This window comes from Ceratotherium simum, chromosome 23, assembly GCF_057802395.1.
Source record: "Ceratotherium simum simum isolate JZ-2026a chromosome 23, ASM5780239v1, whole genome shotgun sequence".
NCBI classification, from domain to species: domain Eukaryota; kingdom Metazoa; phylum Chordata; class Mammalia; order Perissodactyla; family Rhinocerotidae; genus Ceratotherium; species Ceratotherium simum.
In genome coordinates, this window is record NC_141922.1 from 40,526,603 (window position 1) to 40,546,584 (window position 19,982).

The following is a 19,982-nucleotide window of genomic DNA, read 5'->3' on the forward strand; positions in this document are numbered from 1 at the left end:
GTAACAAGTTATCCCAAAACTTAGCAGCTTAAAACAACGTTTATCATCTCATACAGTTTCTGAGGGTCAGGAACCCAGGAGTGGCTTAGCTGGGTGGCTCTGGCTCAGGGTCTCATGATACCACAGTCAAGCTGTCAGCTGGGGCTGCAGTGATGTCAAGGCTGATTGAAGCTGGAGGATCCGCTTTTGAGCTCAGTCATGTATTTATTGGCAGGTCTCAGCTCCTTGCTGGCTTTTGGCCAGAGGCTTCAGTTCCTCCCATGTGGGCCTCTCCACAGGGCTGCTCACAACATGGCTTCCCCCCAGAGTGAGTGATCCAAGAAGTGAGAGAGCACCCAAGATGGCAGCCACAGTGTCTTTTATAACTTGAGAAGTGACATACCAACATTCTTGCCATACACTGTTGGTCGCATAGACCAAAAGTGAAGGAGGGGACTACACAAGTGTGTGAAGACCAGGAGATGGGGTCACAGGCGGCCATCTTGGAGGCTGGCTACCACCACAGTAACTAATACGAGGTGGACACAGGGAACACGATGAGAGGGCAAGAGTGGGAGCAAAACTTCTTAACGTCTTTTAGTATTGCTTTGATTTTTGAACTGTGCAAACCTCTAACTATTCTCAAAATAAAATTTCAACAAAAATTAATTCTTATGGGAAGTAAAGGATTTACAGTTAAAAGTATGCCTTTCTCTCACCTTTGACACCCTACATCACTATTTTTAAAGGCTGCACCATAGTTCATTTAGCCAGTCTCTTAGTGGATGGGCATTTAGGTAGCTCTTAGTCTTTTACTGTTACAGACGTGATTTCAGTGGATGTTCTTGTGCATGTAGTTTTGTACACAGTGTGAACACATATCTGAAAAATAAACATCCAGAAGCGGAATTGCCTAGTTAAAGGATATGAACATTTAAAAGCTGATAAATATTTCCAAATTGTCCTCCAAAGAGGTTATATCAATCAATGTAAGATAGTCTTTGTTTCAGCTTCTGTCTCAGGGAGTCTAGGGCCCTGCCTGGGCTTCTGGATGTTTTAAAAGCCCCACAGATGATTCCAATAAACTACCAGGGGTGAGATGCTGGCGATGGACCCAGACCTTATGTTCAGAGACCTTCCCAAGTTTCCAGATTATTCTGCGCCTCCACCATCATGAACCAAATGCCATCATCTTTCTCTTGGGCTGTTGCATCATCTACTAACTGGTCTCCACACACCCACTTTCACCCCATCCAGTCCATCCTCCCCAACGCAGACTGAGTACACTTTTTTTTTTTTCCCCTTCCCCAAAGCCCCAGTAGATAGTTGTATGTCATAGCTGCACATCCTTCTAGTTGCTGTATGTGGGATGTGGCCTCAGCACGGCCAGAGAAGCAGTGCGTCAGTGCACGCCCCGGATCCCAACCCGGGCCACCAGCAGCAGAATGCGCGCACTTAACTGCTAAGCCAAGGGGCCGGCCCTGAGTACACTTTCTAAAATGCAAATCGGGCCCGCCCAGTGGTGCAAGCGGTTAAGTGCGCGCACTCTGCTGCGGCAGCCCAGGGTTTGCCGGTTCAGATCCCGGGCGCGCACTGACGCACGGTTTGTCAGGCTATGCTGTGGTGGCGTCCCATATAAAGTGGAGGAAGATGGGCACGGATGTCAGCCCAGGGCCAGTCTTCCTCAGCAAAAAGAGGAGGACTGGCAGATGTTAGCTCAAGGCTGATCTTCCTCACAAAAAAATAAAATAAAATAATAAAATAAAATAAAATAAAATAAAATGTGAATCAGCTCACATCACTCTCTCCCTCTGCCTGAGATCCTTTAGTGCTTCCTGAGCCTTCAGATGAGACACGGAATCCTTAGCAAAGTTCGCAGGACCCGCCAACAGCCTCATCTCGTGCGCTCTCCCCCAGCTCTGAGTACTTTCAAAGTACCTCAGTACCCAGCCAGGAGCCCTCCAACCACAGGGCTTTGCACCGCCCTTCCTCTGGCTCTCCTTCCTCCTCCACCACCTCCAGATATCTTCCTGGACCTCCTGGCACAGGGCTTCAAAGCACCAGGCGTCTGCCCCCTCTGGCAGTACCACATTGCCACTGAACAGTTAGTTATGTGCTTGGTCTGGATTGGTGCCGGCCTCCTCATTGGCTATGCTCATGGGCTCTCACCTCCAGGAGACCACAGACCGTATCTGCCCCTCTTGCCTGTATCTCCCAGCACTTAACACTGGCACACAACAGGCCCCCAGTAAATACCTGTTGAGTAAAAGGAAAAACTTCCTCAGTTTTCTACTCTGAAAATCGTGGGTAACCAGCTCCACCTCCCAGGGTTTTTGTGCAGATGTTTTAAAATGAGAACCCGACAGGTGTGGGTGCTGGTGGTCAGTTGGGCTCCTCACTCTCGCCCACCCACCAGCCTTGCAGAGTGCATAATTCATATTTGTTCAGCACAATGTCCAGTTCCTGCATGTCAGGGACATTCTGGGTCACACATAAATTAAAGAACCATGCATGGTAAATTAGAGAATGCCAAAGGTGTACTGTAGTTAACTTCCTGACCACAGGCTCTAGCTGCTTCCTATTCAACCAACTTGGAGTCAGCTTCTCCCCAGAGCCAGAGATACTCCCCTCTAGGAAAGGACCTCAGTAGTTCCCTAACGGGCAAAGAGAGCCACCATCCCTGACTCACTATCAGGGGGTAACTTCAGCCTGGAGGAGAATGGTGGGCACCCAGCGAGGAGTTCAATCATCAGCAAGTATTCATGGGGCACTTCCTCTGTGCCAGGCACTCTCCATATTTTTGGGCTAGAAGGGACCCTGGAGACGAACTGGTCCAACTTCATTTTAGAGTTGAGGAAACTGATGGCTAGAGAGGGGGAGTGACTTTCCCAAGGTCCCTTAATCTGCAGAGGTGAACTGTGTCAGCTGTGCTGCGGGCAGAGGTGCAATTAGATCACAAATCTATCACCTTGGTGTTCCCTGGTTCAGCTGCACACCCAGTGGCCATCCTAGCCCAGCAGAGTCTACTCAGACAGGCTGGTCAATTCTCAGAAGACAAACCAAAATAGTTTCCTCAAGGGAGGCCAGGCCTCCAAATGGTTTAATGTAACTCTAAAGGCTGTAAGTGATCTGTGCCAGCTGCTTCTCCAGGCTCATCTTTCACCCGTCTCCCTTTCACACTCAACACTCAGTACACTCAACTTCCTTCAGTGCACTCTCTGGACCCTGGGCTTCAGGGAAACGTGCTGTTTCCTATGCCTGCAAAGCTCTTCCTCCTCTGTCTTAGTCTGTTCAGTCTGCCAAATACTGCAGACTGGGTGGCCTATAAACAGCAGAAATTTATTGCTCACAGTTCTGAAGTCTGGAAGTCTGAGATCAGGGTGCCAGCATGGTCAAGTGAGGGCCTTCTTCTGGGTCGCAGACTTCTCCTTGTATCCTCACATGGTGGAGGGAACTAGCAAGCTCTGTGGGGTCTTTTTTTTTTTGGTTCATTTTTTTTTTTGGTGAGGAAGACAGGCCCTGGGCTAACATCTATTGCCAATCTTCCTCTTTTTGCTTGAGAAAGATTGTCCCTGAGCTAACATCTGTGCCAATCTTCCTCCATTTTTGGTTTGTGGGATGCCGCCATAGCATCGCTTGATGAGCGGCGTGTAGGTCTGCACCCAGGGAACTGAACCTGCGAACCCTAGGCTGCCAAAGCAGAGTGCACAAACTTAACCACTGTGCCACAGGCCAGCCCCTGGGATCTCTTTTCTAAGGGCACTAATCTCATTCACGAGGGCTCCACGCTCATGACCTAATCACTTCCCAAAGGCTCTACCCCCTAACACCATCATCTTTGGGGGTTAGAATTTCAACATATGAATTTTGGGAGGATACAAACATTCAGTCCACAACACCTCCATCTCTGGCTAGCTTACTCCATCAGTCTCTAGGCGTGAGATCAAACATCTCTTTCTCAGGAGACCTTCTCTAGACGAGGTGCTCCTGCAGCCCCTCTTCTTCCCACATCACAACTCTCATCACACTTAATGGATGATATGTCTTTAATATCTTTCTTTCCTGAGAAACTTGAAACTCTGTCAGGGCAGAAACTGAACCTGCATCAACCCCAGGGCTGCCCAGCACACCACAGGTGCAGGGTAAATACTTGCGGAGAGTGAGAATGAATGGACCAAGAGCTTAAGGAGCTACCCAGACTCAAATCCGGAGACGAGAGTGAGGACAGACTTGACTGGGAACCACCACTTCAATGAAACGGATGAGAGGACTTATGAGAAACCTCAGGATGCAGGAAGAAGACATTTTCCCTCTAAAAGAAGGATCCTCTTCCTTTCATACTTAAGGGGCAGGTCCACACATTTAATTAAACCCTCGTCATGAATGGGGTCTGCAATTTGTGATCAGGATGACTACAAGTTTCAGGACATAGCGCAGGTTTTTAGGGCCCACGTTTAGCAGTCCCACACGCTGATACAGACTGTATCCCCACATCTGGATTCCACATCTGGTGAGTCACATATGTCTGTGGTGCAGCAATCATGGGGTAATGTGTTCTACGGACTTGCACCTCTGTGGCAATGACAAGCAGCAATCCTGTATCTCGGGCTCCACGTAGGAGGTTATTAAAAACCAACCTCAACCCCAAAGGGAAAAAGCCACAGTGGCCGCCTGCCAAGAGGGTAACCAAGGCCAAGAGATGGAATTACACTGGTTTCTGGCTTTTCTTATAATAAAACTAGGAGCAGCCAATGTTGGCTAACTCTGTATAGGCTTTTGCTCAGACAAACCGAGAAGCAGCTGAGCGGAGACGTACTCTTAGAGGGCATCTCTCTCTGAGAAAGAGATCCTGAATCAGGGGACGTGGGTTCCAGTCCCGGTCCTACCACTGACCCTAAGGCCAGCTTGGGGCTCCAGTTTCCTCCCTGTGCCTGTTTCCCACAAAAGAAAGGGAAGATCTCTAAGCTTCCTTCTGATCCATCAAGACTATAATGTGAGTACACGAGGGTGAAGGTGGTCTTCTCCCCTCACTCCCCACTATGGACTGAACTGTGTGGCCCCCCAAACACAAATTCATATGTTGAAGTTCTAACCCCCAATGTGATGGTATTTTGAGATAGAGCCTTTGGGAAGTGATGAGATTTAGATGAGGTCATGAGGGTGGGGCCCCCATGATGGGATTATTGCCCTTATGAGAGGAGATACCAGAGAACTTGTTCTTTCTCTGCCATGTGAGGACACAGTAAGAAGGCAGCAGTCTGCAAGCCAAGAGAAGGGTTCTCACCAGAGTCTGACCATGCAGGCACCTTGATCTCAGACCTCTAGCCTCCAGAACTGTGAGAAAATAAATTTCTGTTCTTTTTTTTTTTTTTTTTAAAGATTTATTTATTTATTTTCACCCCAAAGCCCCAGTAGATAGTTGTATGTCATAGTTGCACAGCTTTCTAGTTGCCGTATGTGGGACGTGGCCTCAGCGTAGCCGGAGAAGCGGTGCGTCGGTGTGTGCCCGGGATCCGAACCCGGGCCGCCAGCATCAGAGAGCACGCACTTAACCGCTAAGCCACAGGGCCGGCCCTAAATTTCTGTTCTTTAAGCCACCCAGCCCATGGTACTTTGTTAAGGCTGCCTGAGCAGACTACAACACTCCCTTCGCCTTGCTCAAGGCTGCTTGCACCCTTTGAAGTCCAGCTGGGGCATCAGTCCTGGACAGGCCTTTGCAGACCCACCTGCAGTGGCCCCTCAGGGCCAGGATTCCCAGGGCTCCATGGCTTGTGGCTCAGATCCTGTCAGCACCCTCCACTTGCCAGAAGAAGGGAGGCTCCCTAGGGCAGCCCTTGGGCTCCTGAGTCTGACACCTCCCAGGGTGGCCTATCTCTAGGGCCCTTCCAAAGGGATCAGGGCTGGCTCTGGAAGGTGAGTCTCCTGGCAACAAGTCCGGGCCCTACCTCAGCTCTCTCCTCAGTGTGCGGCAGTCTGCCTGCGGGAGGTAAGACCATAATGAGAGTACCTTAGGGGTTTGTGGCAATTTACAAGTTCCTACAGCACTTCGATGACTGTCTCTCCCTGTGTCACATGGCAACCCTGAGAGAGAGGCAGAATGACCATTCCCAGTTTCCAGATGTGCAATCAGATCCAGAGAGGGTCAATTCCTTTGCCCAGGGTGGAAGCTACAAGATTTAAACCCAACCTTTGGGCTCTTAGTTCAGTATTCTTTCTACTCTGCCACACTGTTTCTCAGATCGGTGCACAGATAGCCACAGGGTGAGGCTGGCTCAGGAGAACACTGTGGAGAGGTCCTGACCAAGCCTGCAGGTGGCGGAGCAGAGGAGCTCCCAGCAGGCAGGGAGGGCAGGAAGCTCCCCATGGGGCATGATGTTGGCCATGGAATGGGTTTCCACCAGCAGAGGTGGAATAGGGAGGTTGCCCTAAGTGGAAACAGGATGGGCTGGAGATACAGGGCTTTCTCAGAGAATAGGGGGACTCACCCTCCTGAAGAACTGGAGGGAGCAGGGAAGACATGGGGTGGGGCTCAAGAGCTGGAGGAAGGGGTTCTCCAACACTGCCAAATCAAGGAGCGCAACTGGAAATTTATTTGGGGAGATGGTAGAAAGCCACTGAAGATTACTGAGCAGGGAATGGACCCTGTGCCAGGTGCCACAGGATAAACAGACAGGTGGTCTCTGACCATTCACTCTCTCACTCATTAAACTTCATTGAGCATCTCCATGGGCCAGGCCTGGGAACTCAGACTCCAAATAAGACCTGGTCTCTGATCTCCAGGAGCCGGCAGGCCAGTGGGCTGTGTGTTCTGTGCACGTCTAGCCGGTGGAGTCTTTCCTGGTGCTGGGATGCCCTTGTACCAGGTCTATCTCAGGGAAATTGCCAGGAGCTAGAGAGAGGAGGAGGCCTCTCAGCTGCAGCTCATAGAAGAGACTACTCATTTCCTCCCCACCTCACTCCCTAGTCTGGGCATCAACCCCCCAAGGCAAGGAAAGCTCCTGGGGAGAATCTGGGTAATCACAACTTGGGGGCCAGGGGGCCAAGAGGAAGAAATGATGGGCTTCACCCTAGAGGCCAGAGAGCCCCTGGTGCCTGCAGGGGTATGGGGGTAAGTGTCCACTTCGTTCCCGGGCCCTGGGAACCTGGGCCTGCTCTGCATATATCAGAGAACCCTCTGGAAAGTGAGTGAAAGGTTCTTCAGGCCACTTGCTATCAAGACCCTAAGTGGAGGCTGCCTTTATGAAGGGCCAAGGACACCCTTATCTGCAGGGCCAGGGCTGGCTGAACCCCAGCTGGCTCCGCATCCAAAGCCCAGCAGGCTTTACTAAAAAGGTGTAGTCATCGGGGCTGGCCCGGTGGCTCAGCGGTTAAGTGCGCACGCTCCGCTGCGGCAGCCCGGGGTTTGCAGGCTCGGATCCCAGGCGCAGACCGATGCACCGCTTGTCAAGCCATGCTGTGCAGCATCCCATATAAAGTAGAGGAAGATGGGCACGGATGTTAGCCCAGGGCCAATCTCCCTCAGCAAAAAGAGAAGGATTGGCAGCGGATGTTAGCTCAGGGCTAATCTTCCTCACACACACACAAAAAAAGGTGCAGTCATGTCACAAGGCTCTTTGTCATCTGGCATAGAGCTGGGAAACATACATCCCAACCCCCGGTTAACTATGGCCACACTGAAAACATAGCCCATTGTTACAGGACAGGGCAGCCAGACTGAATCATCCTGGAACAGACAGAAAGTCCTCAATTAGGGGAATAGCTCAAGGCATATGTATCTGCTGGTGGGTCTTATGTACCACCATTCCCGAGGATAATTCTAACCCATCTGATCATCTCATGAGTTTTCATATAGACACAACCATATATAAATATATACTTATCAAAATTCGCTTCTAATTGCATTGTTGATCATCTACTCATATGGATGATGTCGCTGTACCATTATAAACACTATAAATAAGAAAACGGGTGACATTTAAAAGTGTCAGTGGGGGCCGCCCTGGTGGCGTAGTGGTTGAGTACACGCACTCCACTTTGGTGGCCTGGGGTTGAGTGTTTTGATCCTGGGCATGGACCTATACACTGCTCATCAAGCCGTGCTGTGGAGGCGTCCCATATACAAAATAGAGGAAGACTGGTACAGATGTTAGCTCATGGCCAATCCTCCTCACCAAAAAAAAAAAAAAGTATCAGTGGCATAACCCACATGTGGACCTAGGGAGGGAGGGAGAGGGGGCATGCAATTGTAAGGAGAAGGGGCAGCATTAGTTTGGAAGCGCATGAGACATTCCTAGAAGTCCTGCAACCACCATGTAGTCAGCTCTTGATTATGACAGTAATGGGGAGGACAAAAGAAGGGCATGAATAATCTAAGATGATGAAGAATGAAAATAAACCAATAAAAAACTGTGCATCTGGCTTTGGCATGCAGTCAAACGTAGATGCAATTTGACACAGCCATCCTCTCTCTGCACCCCAATGCCCAGACCGTCCCTGTGCTGGCTGGAGCAGCAGTCCAGGAGGCAGCTGGGCAGGCAGCCACATGCAAGCCATAAAATGGATAACCCATTTGCCAAGACTCAAGAATCTACCCCAAACTAGCAAAACATTTTCTCACTGGCCATATAGTTAGAGAGGCACGCCCAGCTGTGCAGTCAGCTCACCTGCCCACATGAATGGACAACATAAAAAAGTGGATAAATTAGGTTGTGACCACAATTGTATCAGGGGTCAGGGACTTGGCCCTATAACCAGAAAGATCAGCTGGATGAGGTACGTAAATTCTAGTCCATTTCCTCCATTTCTGATCCCTTCTCTCAAAATGACTATTTTTTAAGTCTTTGTCCATTTGGAAATAGGACTGCAGGGCAGAAAACACAGCATCCCTGAGTGAAGGAGAGAGGGAGGTCTGGGAGCTTTTTTTTTTTTTTTTTTAAATTAATGGACACAGGAGTTGGGACCGGCTGCAAGGAAATATGTACCCAGGAAACATCCCTGCCAACTTCTCCATCTGCTGCCAGATTTCGGGATGGGGGAGGAAAGGTTTCTCAGGAGCCTCCCCTCCTCCCAGAACTGACTTTGGAGTCACACGGAGCAGAGTCTGACCTCACCACTTAATAGCTGGTAACCTTAGGCTCTTGACTTAATCTGAGCTGCAACTTCCTCGTCGCAAAATAGGGATTCCACAGGGTTGCCAGAATGCGAGAATATGTGTGCTTAGCACAGTACTCGGCCTGAAATCAGCAGTCAGTAAGGGGACCCCATTATTATTATTCTTGTGCAATGCAGGCTGGCTACCACTTTCTGCCAGATTAGGGGTAGAGAATAGAGAGCCAGGAAGTAGGCTCTGTCCAGCTTCAAAATGACTGCAAGGCAGACTGTAGAAATAGGAAAAAGCTGTCTCCGAGTGGGGGAAGGAAGCTAGGGGCAGGGGGAGCAGCACCAGGGCTGAAATCACTGAGAGGCCTCAAGGCACATTCACACCGCCCAGTGAAACCCGGAGAGCAGACGCATGCGCATGGTACCGTCAGTTACTGTACCCCACCCATGGATGCCTGGGCCAAGTCCCGCTTGTCGCCGGACCTCAGGACACTCACTGGCACAAGTCTTCCCATCACTGCGGAGCATGTGTCCCTCGGGACACTGACAGGCGAAGGATCTGTCGGTGTTGACACAGGAGTATTCGCAACCATGGTCGCTCAGCAAGCAATAATCCGCCCCTGCAAAACCCAACAGCCAGGGGAGGTCGTCAGCGAGGCCTCTGGGCTGCCGATGATGGGGCCCGAGTGACCGTCATTCTTATCCCCCGCCCAGGGAAGGCATGCGGTCCCCAGTGGACAGCCCCATGATCTCCCTGGAGCAGAGGACGGAGGGGACCGCAACCTGCCGTCCTCTGCAGTCAGCACGTTTTTCACTCCTGTTGCAAACCTTTTCCCTGTAAGAGAAGCACGGAGGGGCACTCACGGGAGCAGGTCTTGAGGTCCTCGTTGATGAGGAAGCCTTCGGAGCACTGGCAGACGAAGGACTCCTCCGTGTTCAGACACAGCTGCTCACAGCCATGGTCCTGCTCCGCGCAGTGATCCACCCCTGCGTTTGTCACACACGAAAACATAAAGTAACCAGAGGAGGCAATGCCCACCAGGAAGGGGGGATTAGAAAACAAAACCTCCTCAATAAAAAAAAAGAAAGTTTTATTGGAACATTAAAAAATAATAATAAAATAAAATCACTAAAAAAAAAAACGTCTTCGGGAGGGAGCACTGTGGAAGGTGCTGAGGGTTGCTTTCTTAAAGGAATGTGTTGAGAAGTGGAGGAGTTGATAAACAGACATAAAGCCCTCAGAACAGCAGCTAGCATACAGTAATCACTTACTGAATGCTTATTATTAATAAGTGTTGCTGGGAAAGAATTGCATAGTTTCATTTATATCTGAAAATGAAAAGTAAAAAGTGTTTTTATCCCCCGTAACCAGGACACCCAGATTCAGAAAACAAACCAAAGCCAGGGCCTGCATGTGTGGCCGATCCTGGCCCGCGAGCGCTGCACAGCTGGCCCCGCAGTGAACACACAGCTGTGGCGAATGGCTCCCACAGACAGCCCTGCAGGCTGCCTCCCAGATTTCCTTGATGGAGAAAATGCACCCCCAGAGACTAGAGAGACACCGGAGGCCTTGTGCCGGGCCATCAAGTGGGCCTCTTTGACTCCTGCAGGACCTGGGACTGGTGTCCTCTGGAACATTCCACCGGCAGATGTGCCTACTGCAAACACTTGTAGGATCTCAGGAGCCAAAGGCCTGTATTCATATCCTGGTTCCAACATTTACCAGTCATGTGACCCCGGGAAAGTGACTTAACCTTTTTGTGCCACAGTTTCCCCATCTTTAAATAGGGATAAGACTAGAGATGCCTCAAAAGCTGTTGTGAGGATAAAGTGAGGGAGCCCCACACAAGGGCTTGCTGTCATTACGGCCTGGGGCTCCCTGAGCCCGCTAGGGGAACAGGATACCATGGCTTTCTCTGGGGACTCCTAGGAAGAAATGGCTTGGTTTATACTTGCTTCAAAGTGACTAGGTGGTCCTTCTTATTAGATCCCAGAGAGAAAGCGTGGCCCAATCTCTTCTAGCCTCTCCTCTGAGCTCTTCTAGACTCCCCAAAGGCATGCTAGGAGGGAGAGGGAGGCCATGGCCCCTGGGGCTCTAGGTGGGCTCAGCTAGGTCATGTCCAGCCTGCCCAGGGATGTCTGCCAGGGCTGTCAGCTGGCAGACCTCACATGCCTGGAAGCAGGCAGAATGTACACAGATCCATCTTCACCAGGGTGTCTCTTTGTCCAATGGAAGACTTCCTGCTCCCCATCGGCTTCTCACAAGGATTTAGAGACATCCAGAGGCAAATGCAGAGCAGTGCCAACTTGACCTCCAAGATCAGTCCTTAGAAAGCCTAATCAAGGCACTTTGTTCCCTCTGAAGACTAAAGAGGCACAAGTTTTCCTGAGGACTGCTCTGTACCTAACACTTCATCTGTGCAACTTCCCTTCCTGGCAGTTTAAGATCCAAATGCTGAACAGCTGCACTGTTCTCATTTACAATCTATCTCTGTTCCTAAAGCTGGAGCAGATGTGCAGCTTCCTGCAAGGAAAGCCACACAAAGGGCCCCTCTATGCCAGCCAGGTCACTGAGCTCCTCTCCCAGAACCCGGGTCACAGGCACCCACCGCAGTGCGCATGCGCCCCTACTCCTGCTGGCCTGGACCAGTGGAGACTGTACCTCATAAAAAAATGACGGAACCCTCCAGCTGGCAAAGCCTGCAAGTTTCCGTGCGTTTACATCACCAAATGGAGCTTTGTTGTGCCTCTTACACAAGAACATTAAGAAAAGGCTTCACAAAAAATCCCATGTTTCTCAGCTCCGCCCTCAGATCAGCTCTGCTGTAGCCCAAGTGCTTTCCGAGGTCTGTCTCTTCCGGCCTCTTGTCCCAACCTGGGGCAGGCACTGTCACTCCCCCAGGTCCGTGATAATAATGAACTATTATCTTTACCTGTATGTTCTCCTTGTGGCAGGCATGGTGCTAAGAGATTGAAATGCTCCTGACGATTCCCCTTAACAACTCTAGGAGATCAATACTATTATTATCTTCACTTTTTTAAACAGATGGGCAAATCAAAGCTGGGCAAGGTTAAATAACTTGCCGAGAGTCACATGTCGAGTAAGCAGTAGAGCTGAAATATGGATTCAGGCCGGGCTGACTTAACCAATGCTCCCAACAGCAAATAATAATAGTAGCTAATATTTATTGAGTGCTTATTACATGTATCAGCACTTTTCTAAGTGTTTTATGCATACTGATTCTTTTAATCCTCACAACCCAATCTATGCGGTGGGTCGTATTAATAGTCCCATTTCATGGATGATGAAACTAAGGCAAGGAAGGCTAAGCCTGTAGTACCATCAAGCCCTCAGGAAGGCCAGGCTCAGAAGTGCCTGGCTGCTGGTGAGCCGGGGGGCCTGTGTGTGAACGGCGCCCTCCCGGCAGCGCCCCTGCCCCTAGGCGCACTCACTGCTGCAGGTCTTGCCGTTGGGGTCCAGCGTGTAGCCCCGGCGGCAGCGGCAGTAGTGGCCCTCCTCCGTGTTGACGCATTCGTGCTCACAGCCCGGTTTGTTCAGTGCACAGTAGTTGATTCCTGAGGGGAGAAAGGGCAGACGCTTCTTCAGGCTCTGGGCTTCTTCCAGGGCTGTGATGTCAGCCCCTGCCGGTAAATATTCTGGAAATACGGTGCTACATAGGACAGAGGGAAAAGAGTGCCTGCTCTCTAGGAGCCTGTTGGAAAGAGAACCTGGTTCCTGAAGTGTGCCTCTGGATTCGCCAGCACTGGTCTTTTTCCACTTTAATGGCCAAAGGGCTGAGAAATGGGTTGAGGACCACGGTCCCCAGCCAATCCCCTTCCAAGAAAGATGGAAAAGCTGAGGAAACCCAGTCTCTTCTGTGAGTTAACCTGATCACTAGAGCTCAGCATGTGGGGAGATGCCACCTGCAGTGACATGGGACAGCCCAAGGCAGAATACACAAAAGCTGATCTTACAAGATATCCCCCTATTTCGGAGAGGCACGAAGGGGCAGTCACATTAAGAAGGGTCCAAATGCTTAACCTCGCCCTGGGGGAGATCACGACAGCATCTGGATCAAGAACCTAGAGAGGACACATCTCTGATGCTGCGCCGGGATGTTGCAGTTCTGTTCTACAGTAATATTCACCCCCATCCAAGCCGTGTTTCTGCCAGCAGTTGGAAGTGGCATCATAACCAGCAGCCAATTAGCAATTCCATTTCCTGGTCCTGAAAAGGCTAGAACCACAAAACCCCACAAAGAGCAGGCTATGGAGGAGAGGGAGAGCCGTAAAAGAAAATAAATGAGCTTGTGGACTGCCTTTATGAGACTGGTGTTGGAGGAAACGGTCCCCACCAACCTCAGGGGCTGAGCTGGATCAGTTTCCTTCATTGTTCTTTCTTCTGGGGATGCGGCGCCACTGCTGGCTGCCTTGCCAACAACCATTCCACTGTCTTCTTGGACTAGAATCTTGACTCCCCACGCATGAATCATGACTGGTCTAAGCCAGCCTGGCAACTATGTTCTCCTTTGTCAGTGATTGGTCTAAAGGTGGGAATATGCCCTAGTTCTGGCCAGTGAGATGTAAGGAGAAATTTATTGGGGCCCCTAGGAAAGATTTTCCTTCCTGAAAAAACAAAGACGTATGAAGAGAAGTGCTTTTTTCTACCTTCTTTCCTTTCTCTCTTTGGATCTAGTAGTGTGAGGATATGATGCCTGGATCTGCAGCAACTGTCTTGTAGCTATGAGGTGACAAGCATGAGGATGAAAAGTTAACATGCTTTAGCAGAGTAAAAGGACAGAAAGAGTCTGGGTTCTTGATAACATCACTGAGTCACTGAGCCAACCCTGGGATCAACCAGCTCTGGATCTGTTGGGTAAAAAGTAAATGACGTTAAATGGCTTAAGAGATCATTAGTTGGATTTCCTGTTTTGCCTGACTAAAAATCACCCTAACTGTTACAGGAGAAATGATCTGAAACCAGAAAGAGAATGCACATATTTTATTTTTATTTATCATATTTCTGCCGAAAAAGTATTTGAGGAAGTTTACATACACAACTAACCTGAAGACGGAACACATGTCACCCTCTTGCTTCAATGGCTCCTCACTGCCCTGGTTAACCTCTACCTTCCTTCATAGTCAGCTCAACGTCATTTCCTCAGCGACACCCTCGGTGAACTCCCTGATGAAGCCGTCCTAGAGGACCTTTCTTTCACAGCATTCATCACAATGGTTATGTAGCATTTTTATGTGATGCCTCAATGTCAGCTTCTTTCATAGACAGTGAGTTCCACGAGCTGGGACCACGTCATTTCTGTTTTTCCAATGGCTACCTCATTGGAAACAGTCCAGTAATACAGTTAATGATGATAACCATAGTTGCTGCCATTTCATAAGCACCTGCTGTGTGCTTAAGAATTTCATTGGACTCTATGAGGTTATGTGCTATTATTATCCATTTTTTAAAGATGAGGAGGAAACGGGGTTTTAGAGAGGTTAGTACCTTACTCAGGATCCCATAGCCAGTAAAAATGGAGCTGTGAATGGAACCCAAGACCTGAGGGATCCCAGACCCATCCCTTAAAGGGTCCATGATGTGCCCTCGCAGGTGAGGTGGGTGGAACTTTCTACGTGCACAGAGTACGAGCAGAAGTGGTTGCGGACTGAGCACACGGAGAGAACTCCCATGACACTGGGGCTGGTCTACGAGAAGAGATGCCACCATCTGTGTCATTGACCCCGTGGCACTCTCTCTGTCACTCATCCCTTCTGCATGAGGAGAGCAGAATATCGTGAGTTGTGTGCAGTTTCAGTTCATTGCCTGGAAGTCATCCTCACCTGGGTGGAACAGAATGGGACGCCAGGAAACACACACAGAGCTTCAATGAAGGAAACAGGCCTGGCAATAAAACACCAACCACATACAGACAGACAAACAAGCAACCAATCAAACAGACACAGAACACAAAGGGCCCCTCAGTCTGGGGCCACATGGTGTAGGGCCTGCAGGAATCACTTCATTATGCCATCAGAGAAAGGTGAAATTATCTTCAGTAAACTCTGCTTTAAAAAGCCAGCATTCAGCCACTGTGGAAACAGTATGGACATTCCTCAAAAAATTAAACACAGATTTACCATTTGATCCAGGAATTCCACTTCTGGGTATATGCCCAAAAGAACTGAAAACAGAATCAAACAGATACTGCATGTCCACATTCACAGCAGCATTATCCACAATAGCCAAAAGGTGGAAGCAACCCAAGCATCTATTGGTAGAAGAACAGATAAACAAAATGTGGCATACCCATACAATGGAATATTATTCAGCCTTAAAAAGGAAGGAAATTCTGACACATGCTAGAACATAGATGAACCTTGAAGACATTATGCTAAGTGAACTAAGCCAGTCACAAAAGGACAAATATTTTATGATTCCACTTACATGAGGCACCTAGAGTAGTTAGATTCATAGAGACAGAAAATAGAATGGTGGTTCCAGGGGCTGGGGGAGAGGGGCAATGGGGAGTTAGTGTTTAATGGGGAGAGAATTTCAGTTTGAGGGGATGAAAGAGTTCTGGAGCTGGATGGAGATGATGGTTATATAACAATGTGAATGTACGTAACGCCAGGAACTGTATATTTAAAATGATAAATTTTATGTTATGTATATCTTACCACAATTTTTAAAAAGCCAGCATTGTCTTCAAGAAGGATTTACATAAAAAATAATTAAACCGAAAAACATTCAGATTCTTAAAGATGTTATCCCTCAGCTATCCGGCAAACAGCAACTCAAAACAGAGTCCTCTCCAAATGGTTCTTACGGCAGAAGTTTAACTGTAGATCTTTGCCTTCTTTACACACTTGAGTCATATCTCTTCACGTGTGTTACTTAGCTATTCACTCACTCATTTATTCATTCAATCAGTATTTATTGAGTAGCTACTATGCACCCCATATCTGGCTCAGTCTCCTCACTATCCGGGAAGTGCTACATATGGGCCTGGCTTGGCTGTAGCTTTATCTAGTAAAGCCCAGAGCGCCCGGTAAACCCCTGCGAGATCAGACAGCAGAACTGTCAGATAACAAATTCAACAGCACTTATGAGTGCCAACTCCTGAAGGAGCTGGAGACCTGACTGAGGAGGTAAGACATAAAAACATGAAAGATTAGTGACTCCAGACAGTAAATTATAAAGCCAATGGAGTGGCACAGATACTAAGTTTCAGAAACATTGGACAGGCAACAAAATGTTAAAGCAGGAAGTAGTGTTCTTTCAGTGTAGGAAATCGGGTCCAGAGAAGTAAAGCAGCCTATCTGAGGTCACATGGCCAGTATGAGTGACACTGCCAAGACTGGCCCTCACGTCTCCTGGCTCAGTCCCACCTGTGAACCCCACCCCAGCTCTTCAGAGTGTGCTGTGTCCAGCTACAGGATCACCAGTCATGGTGCCAGCATGAGCAATCCTGGAGCCCAGCACATGGGGTCACACCCACATCTGATTCCACCCTCAGGCCCCACCTACACAGCCACGCCAGTCCTGGTTTCTGCGCCTTGCACCACCGCCTTAATGATTTATGCCTTAAATCGATGAAAGCACTTTCCAGAAGGAGAAATTGCGCCTGGATGAGGAGGAAGAACATATCCCGGCCAAGACTCTTTTCCTCAGCAGGAGTCTGCTTTGAACTTTTTTTTCCTGTCTAATTGGATGACATCAAATTCCTTTGAAAAATAGATTTCTTATTAGATTTGAAAACAGCCCACATCCATCAACTGCCTATTAAATGTAAATGGCTGTACCCTGAGCTCAAGATTTGTAATGCTCTCGAGATCCTCAGACTCCTAATACCAAACTCCAATTTTAAACCCAAATTCTTTGCTTCCCTCTTCCACATAATGCTCCAGAGAGAGAGTGAGCGCTCACTTCTATTAGCATCTGTCTGCCATTATGGACCGAGTGTAAACATTAAGTCAGGGGCAGCTCTAAGAGGCTGACCTCAGGAGTGGAGGGCTGGGTTTGCAGTGAAGACAATGGAAAATGTAACGATGAGGCAGGATGTTGAGAGAAGGGCTGATGAGGACACCGGGTTTTAGAAATAAATTCCATTTTTCTTGGATGAAAAAGTAGGACACCTGGCTCAAGAGGAAATGGAGTATAATCACTGACTATTTACGAATGAGCATTAAGGACTCTGGACTGGGCCTTACTGCAAACAGACCCATCTGTGGGCCGATTTGTGGTGGTCAAACTACTGCCTTAGATCCTTCCGTAATTCCAACTGCCTCCCAGGCAGGATGTGGAGGGAGTGGCAGAGATCGAGGGAATCTTGGATGATTAGTAAGAGATGCAGAGCTTCAAGCAAATTCCCTGCCACTGATGGCCACATGCCTAATTTGTTTCCTTTTCCCTTCAGTAGCAACACACAGTGAAGCTTGAAACCACAGTGAGTGTCTGAGTTGAACCAGATCTAATTATCTACCACGTAAGAGCTTGTGGTCCACAAATGTAAGTCTACCTGTGAGTGATTTCCCTGGGTGTAGTTAGCCACTGACATGCTCACCCCTAGTAAAAGGTGTAAATAGCATAGAGAGGAGTGACCAGGCCAGAAATGTTGGCCCTCCAATATATTGTATGCATGTGTGGGCTAATGGAAGATATTCCATCTAACTGTTTTCACATTCTGAATGCTCTCAGATAAAATTCCCATTTAATGCCTGCATATTTCCAGGGTTTGCATCCATGCAAGGCAGTAGAAATTATCTTTTATAAGATAAGCTCAGTTTCAAAATATGGGCTCTGCAACCATCTGCCACTGCTGTAACGCTAATCAGAATGAGCATGTAAGTTCATATGTGCTGTAAGCAGAATGTGGCTTGTCCGGATTCAGTTACACAGACCATGGTGCTTTTCGAAAGAGATATATGGTCGAACCTTTGAAAATTCAGTCCTGCAATGCAGAACACTGCTGTACGTCTCACCAGGAAGAAGCGGGCAAAGGAGCACATAAGAAAATACGTCCCTAAATGGAAGCTCCAGAGAGTTCTGTAAACAACACTGTCAGGAGAATGTGAATAACTCAGTGTGCATAAGTGTGCTCTGACGATGGCAACACTTTTTGAAAAAATCCACAGTCTGCATGCCTTAAAAAGGCCATCTTTCTAACAAGATTGAGTAGTTCAAATAATAGTTGCAATTTCTCCAGGGCGATAAAGCTCAGAGAGATCCACTTATTCATTCAGACATTTAATAAATAGTGTCACACCTACACGTGCTAAACACTTTGAGGTGTTGAGAATCCAAGAGTAAGAAAAAGATAAGAATCTCTGTTCTTGTGGACCTTCCATTCTAGTGGTCTCTCAGGGACAGTCTGATTTAAAGAGATCTCATTTGGGGTCCACGCTCTAGACCCCGGGTCAAGCCCCTTGATGTGCCAGATGACAGGCATTTGAGTCACTCAGCACATGCTTAAGATCATCCTGCTGACACCATGCACCTCTTGAAGGCTGTGGGGATGCCCCAAAGCCTTATGTTTTTCTTCCTTCATATCAAAGAGGATAGGATAGACCTGCAAATTCCCTCCTCTTAGTAGCCATCAAGCATCTTATCTTGTAGGACTGGAAGAAACTGGTTCCTTTTACCTACTGTCTCTGGGCCCAGGCTTTTCTTTCGCAAGTCTGAAATACATGTTGTGGGGATGAGAAGGAGGGAGGGTGCGCCCTCATTTCAGATAGGTGGGAGCTGCAGCGTGGGCCTCGACTTTGCTAAATGAATCCAATGGGCAGACCCCGTCTATTCAATCTCTAAAAATCATCCCCCTCACAGGATCAGGTGAGACAAAAGGTAAAATAAAGGGCAGAATCATGTCAGTAAACACAGAACAAGTATACCTGCTTAAGAGTTGCAAGGAAAAGGAAAACCAGCAGGGCACTCAGTGGAACAAGCCCTTCTCCAACACCCAGTGCAACTTACTTCTGCAGGTTCTCTTATCGGGATTCAGGATAAAGCCTTTCAGGCAGCGGCAGGAATAGGAATCGTCTGTGTTAACACACTCGTGCTGACATCCATGATTAGGCGAGGCACAGTGGTCTATCTCTGGAAAGAAAGAAAAATCATAATAATGACCAACAAAACGATAAATCTAGCACAGGAAAACTGAGGGATTTTTCAGTCTTAACTTTTTCTAAACAAATAAATTCCCGTGACCTCAAACACTCACGCCATGAAGGGATCTCTCAATGAAGCTATTTTCGTGTTTAGGGATATGACCCCCCAGTAAGAGAACTTTCTTGACATGTTACAAAATGTTTATGCAACAAACAAATTTGTGAAGATGGTTTCCTTGTCTTGGTTCATGTAACAACCACTAAAATGACAGTGTCATTGAGTGTTTGTCATATCACAGGCTGGGAAGAGAGAGCTTAACTGAATGTTTTATGGAGTTTATGCAATTAAAGCAAAGAAATCTTCACAAAGTCAAACTCCCAACCACTTAAATTCCTCAAACACTGAGCCAAACAATAGGATACAAAGTCAGATCCTGGGAAAAAGAAGCCCTAGGATTGAAAGGCATAGATACTCTGAGTGCAAAACACCTCCTTCATTATACCTCTGGACTCATCTGCACCTGCATCTTCTCAAGGTTTCACAGTCTTATGATTTCTAGCTACCATTAATTTAAACCAAAATATTAAGGAAAAAAAGATCACATGGAATTTTTTATAATGGGATTTTATTTGTATAAGTATTTTTAGATACGGAAAGAGACTTCTATTGAAGGGTCTGATCAAAGTATTTTGCTGTACTGGAACTTGGATGCACTGTTTAAAATTGGCTGAAATAATTGGCCACTGGCAGGGTCTTAAACAGGATCTTTTTGTTTTGATGAGAATTTTTATTGTTT

General features: G+C 48.0%; 1 protein-coding gene across 2 annotated transcripts in view; it reads right to left on the bottom strand.

Moving 5' to 3' along the window:
* The window catches only part of MATN2 (matrilin 2), a 140,333-nt gene that overhangs the window by 17,987 nt on the left and 102,364 nt on the right, over nucleotides 1–19,982 (bottom strand). For both annotated transcript variants that reach the window (XM_004431194.3, XM_004431193.3), the window contains exons 7-10: nucleotides 19,052–19,174; nucleotides 12,532–12,654; nucleotides 9,943–10,065; nucleotides 9,576–9,698 (exon numbers count right to left, since the gene is read on the bottom strand). In XM_004431194.3, coding sequence (XP_004431251.2) covers nucleotides 9,576–9,698; nucleotides 9,943–10,065; nucleotides 12,532–12,654; nucleotides 19,052–19,174 — 492 coding nt within the window. The remainder of the gene's footprint in view (nucleotides 1–9,575; nucleotides 9,699–9,942; nucleotides 10,066–12,531; nucleotides 12,655–19,051; nucleotides 19,175–19,982) is intronic.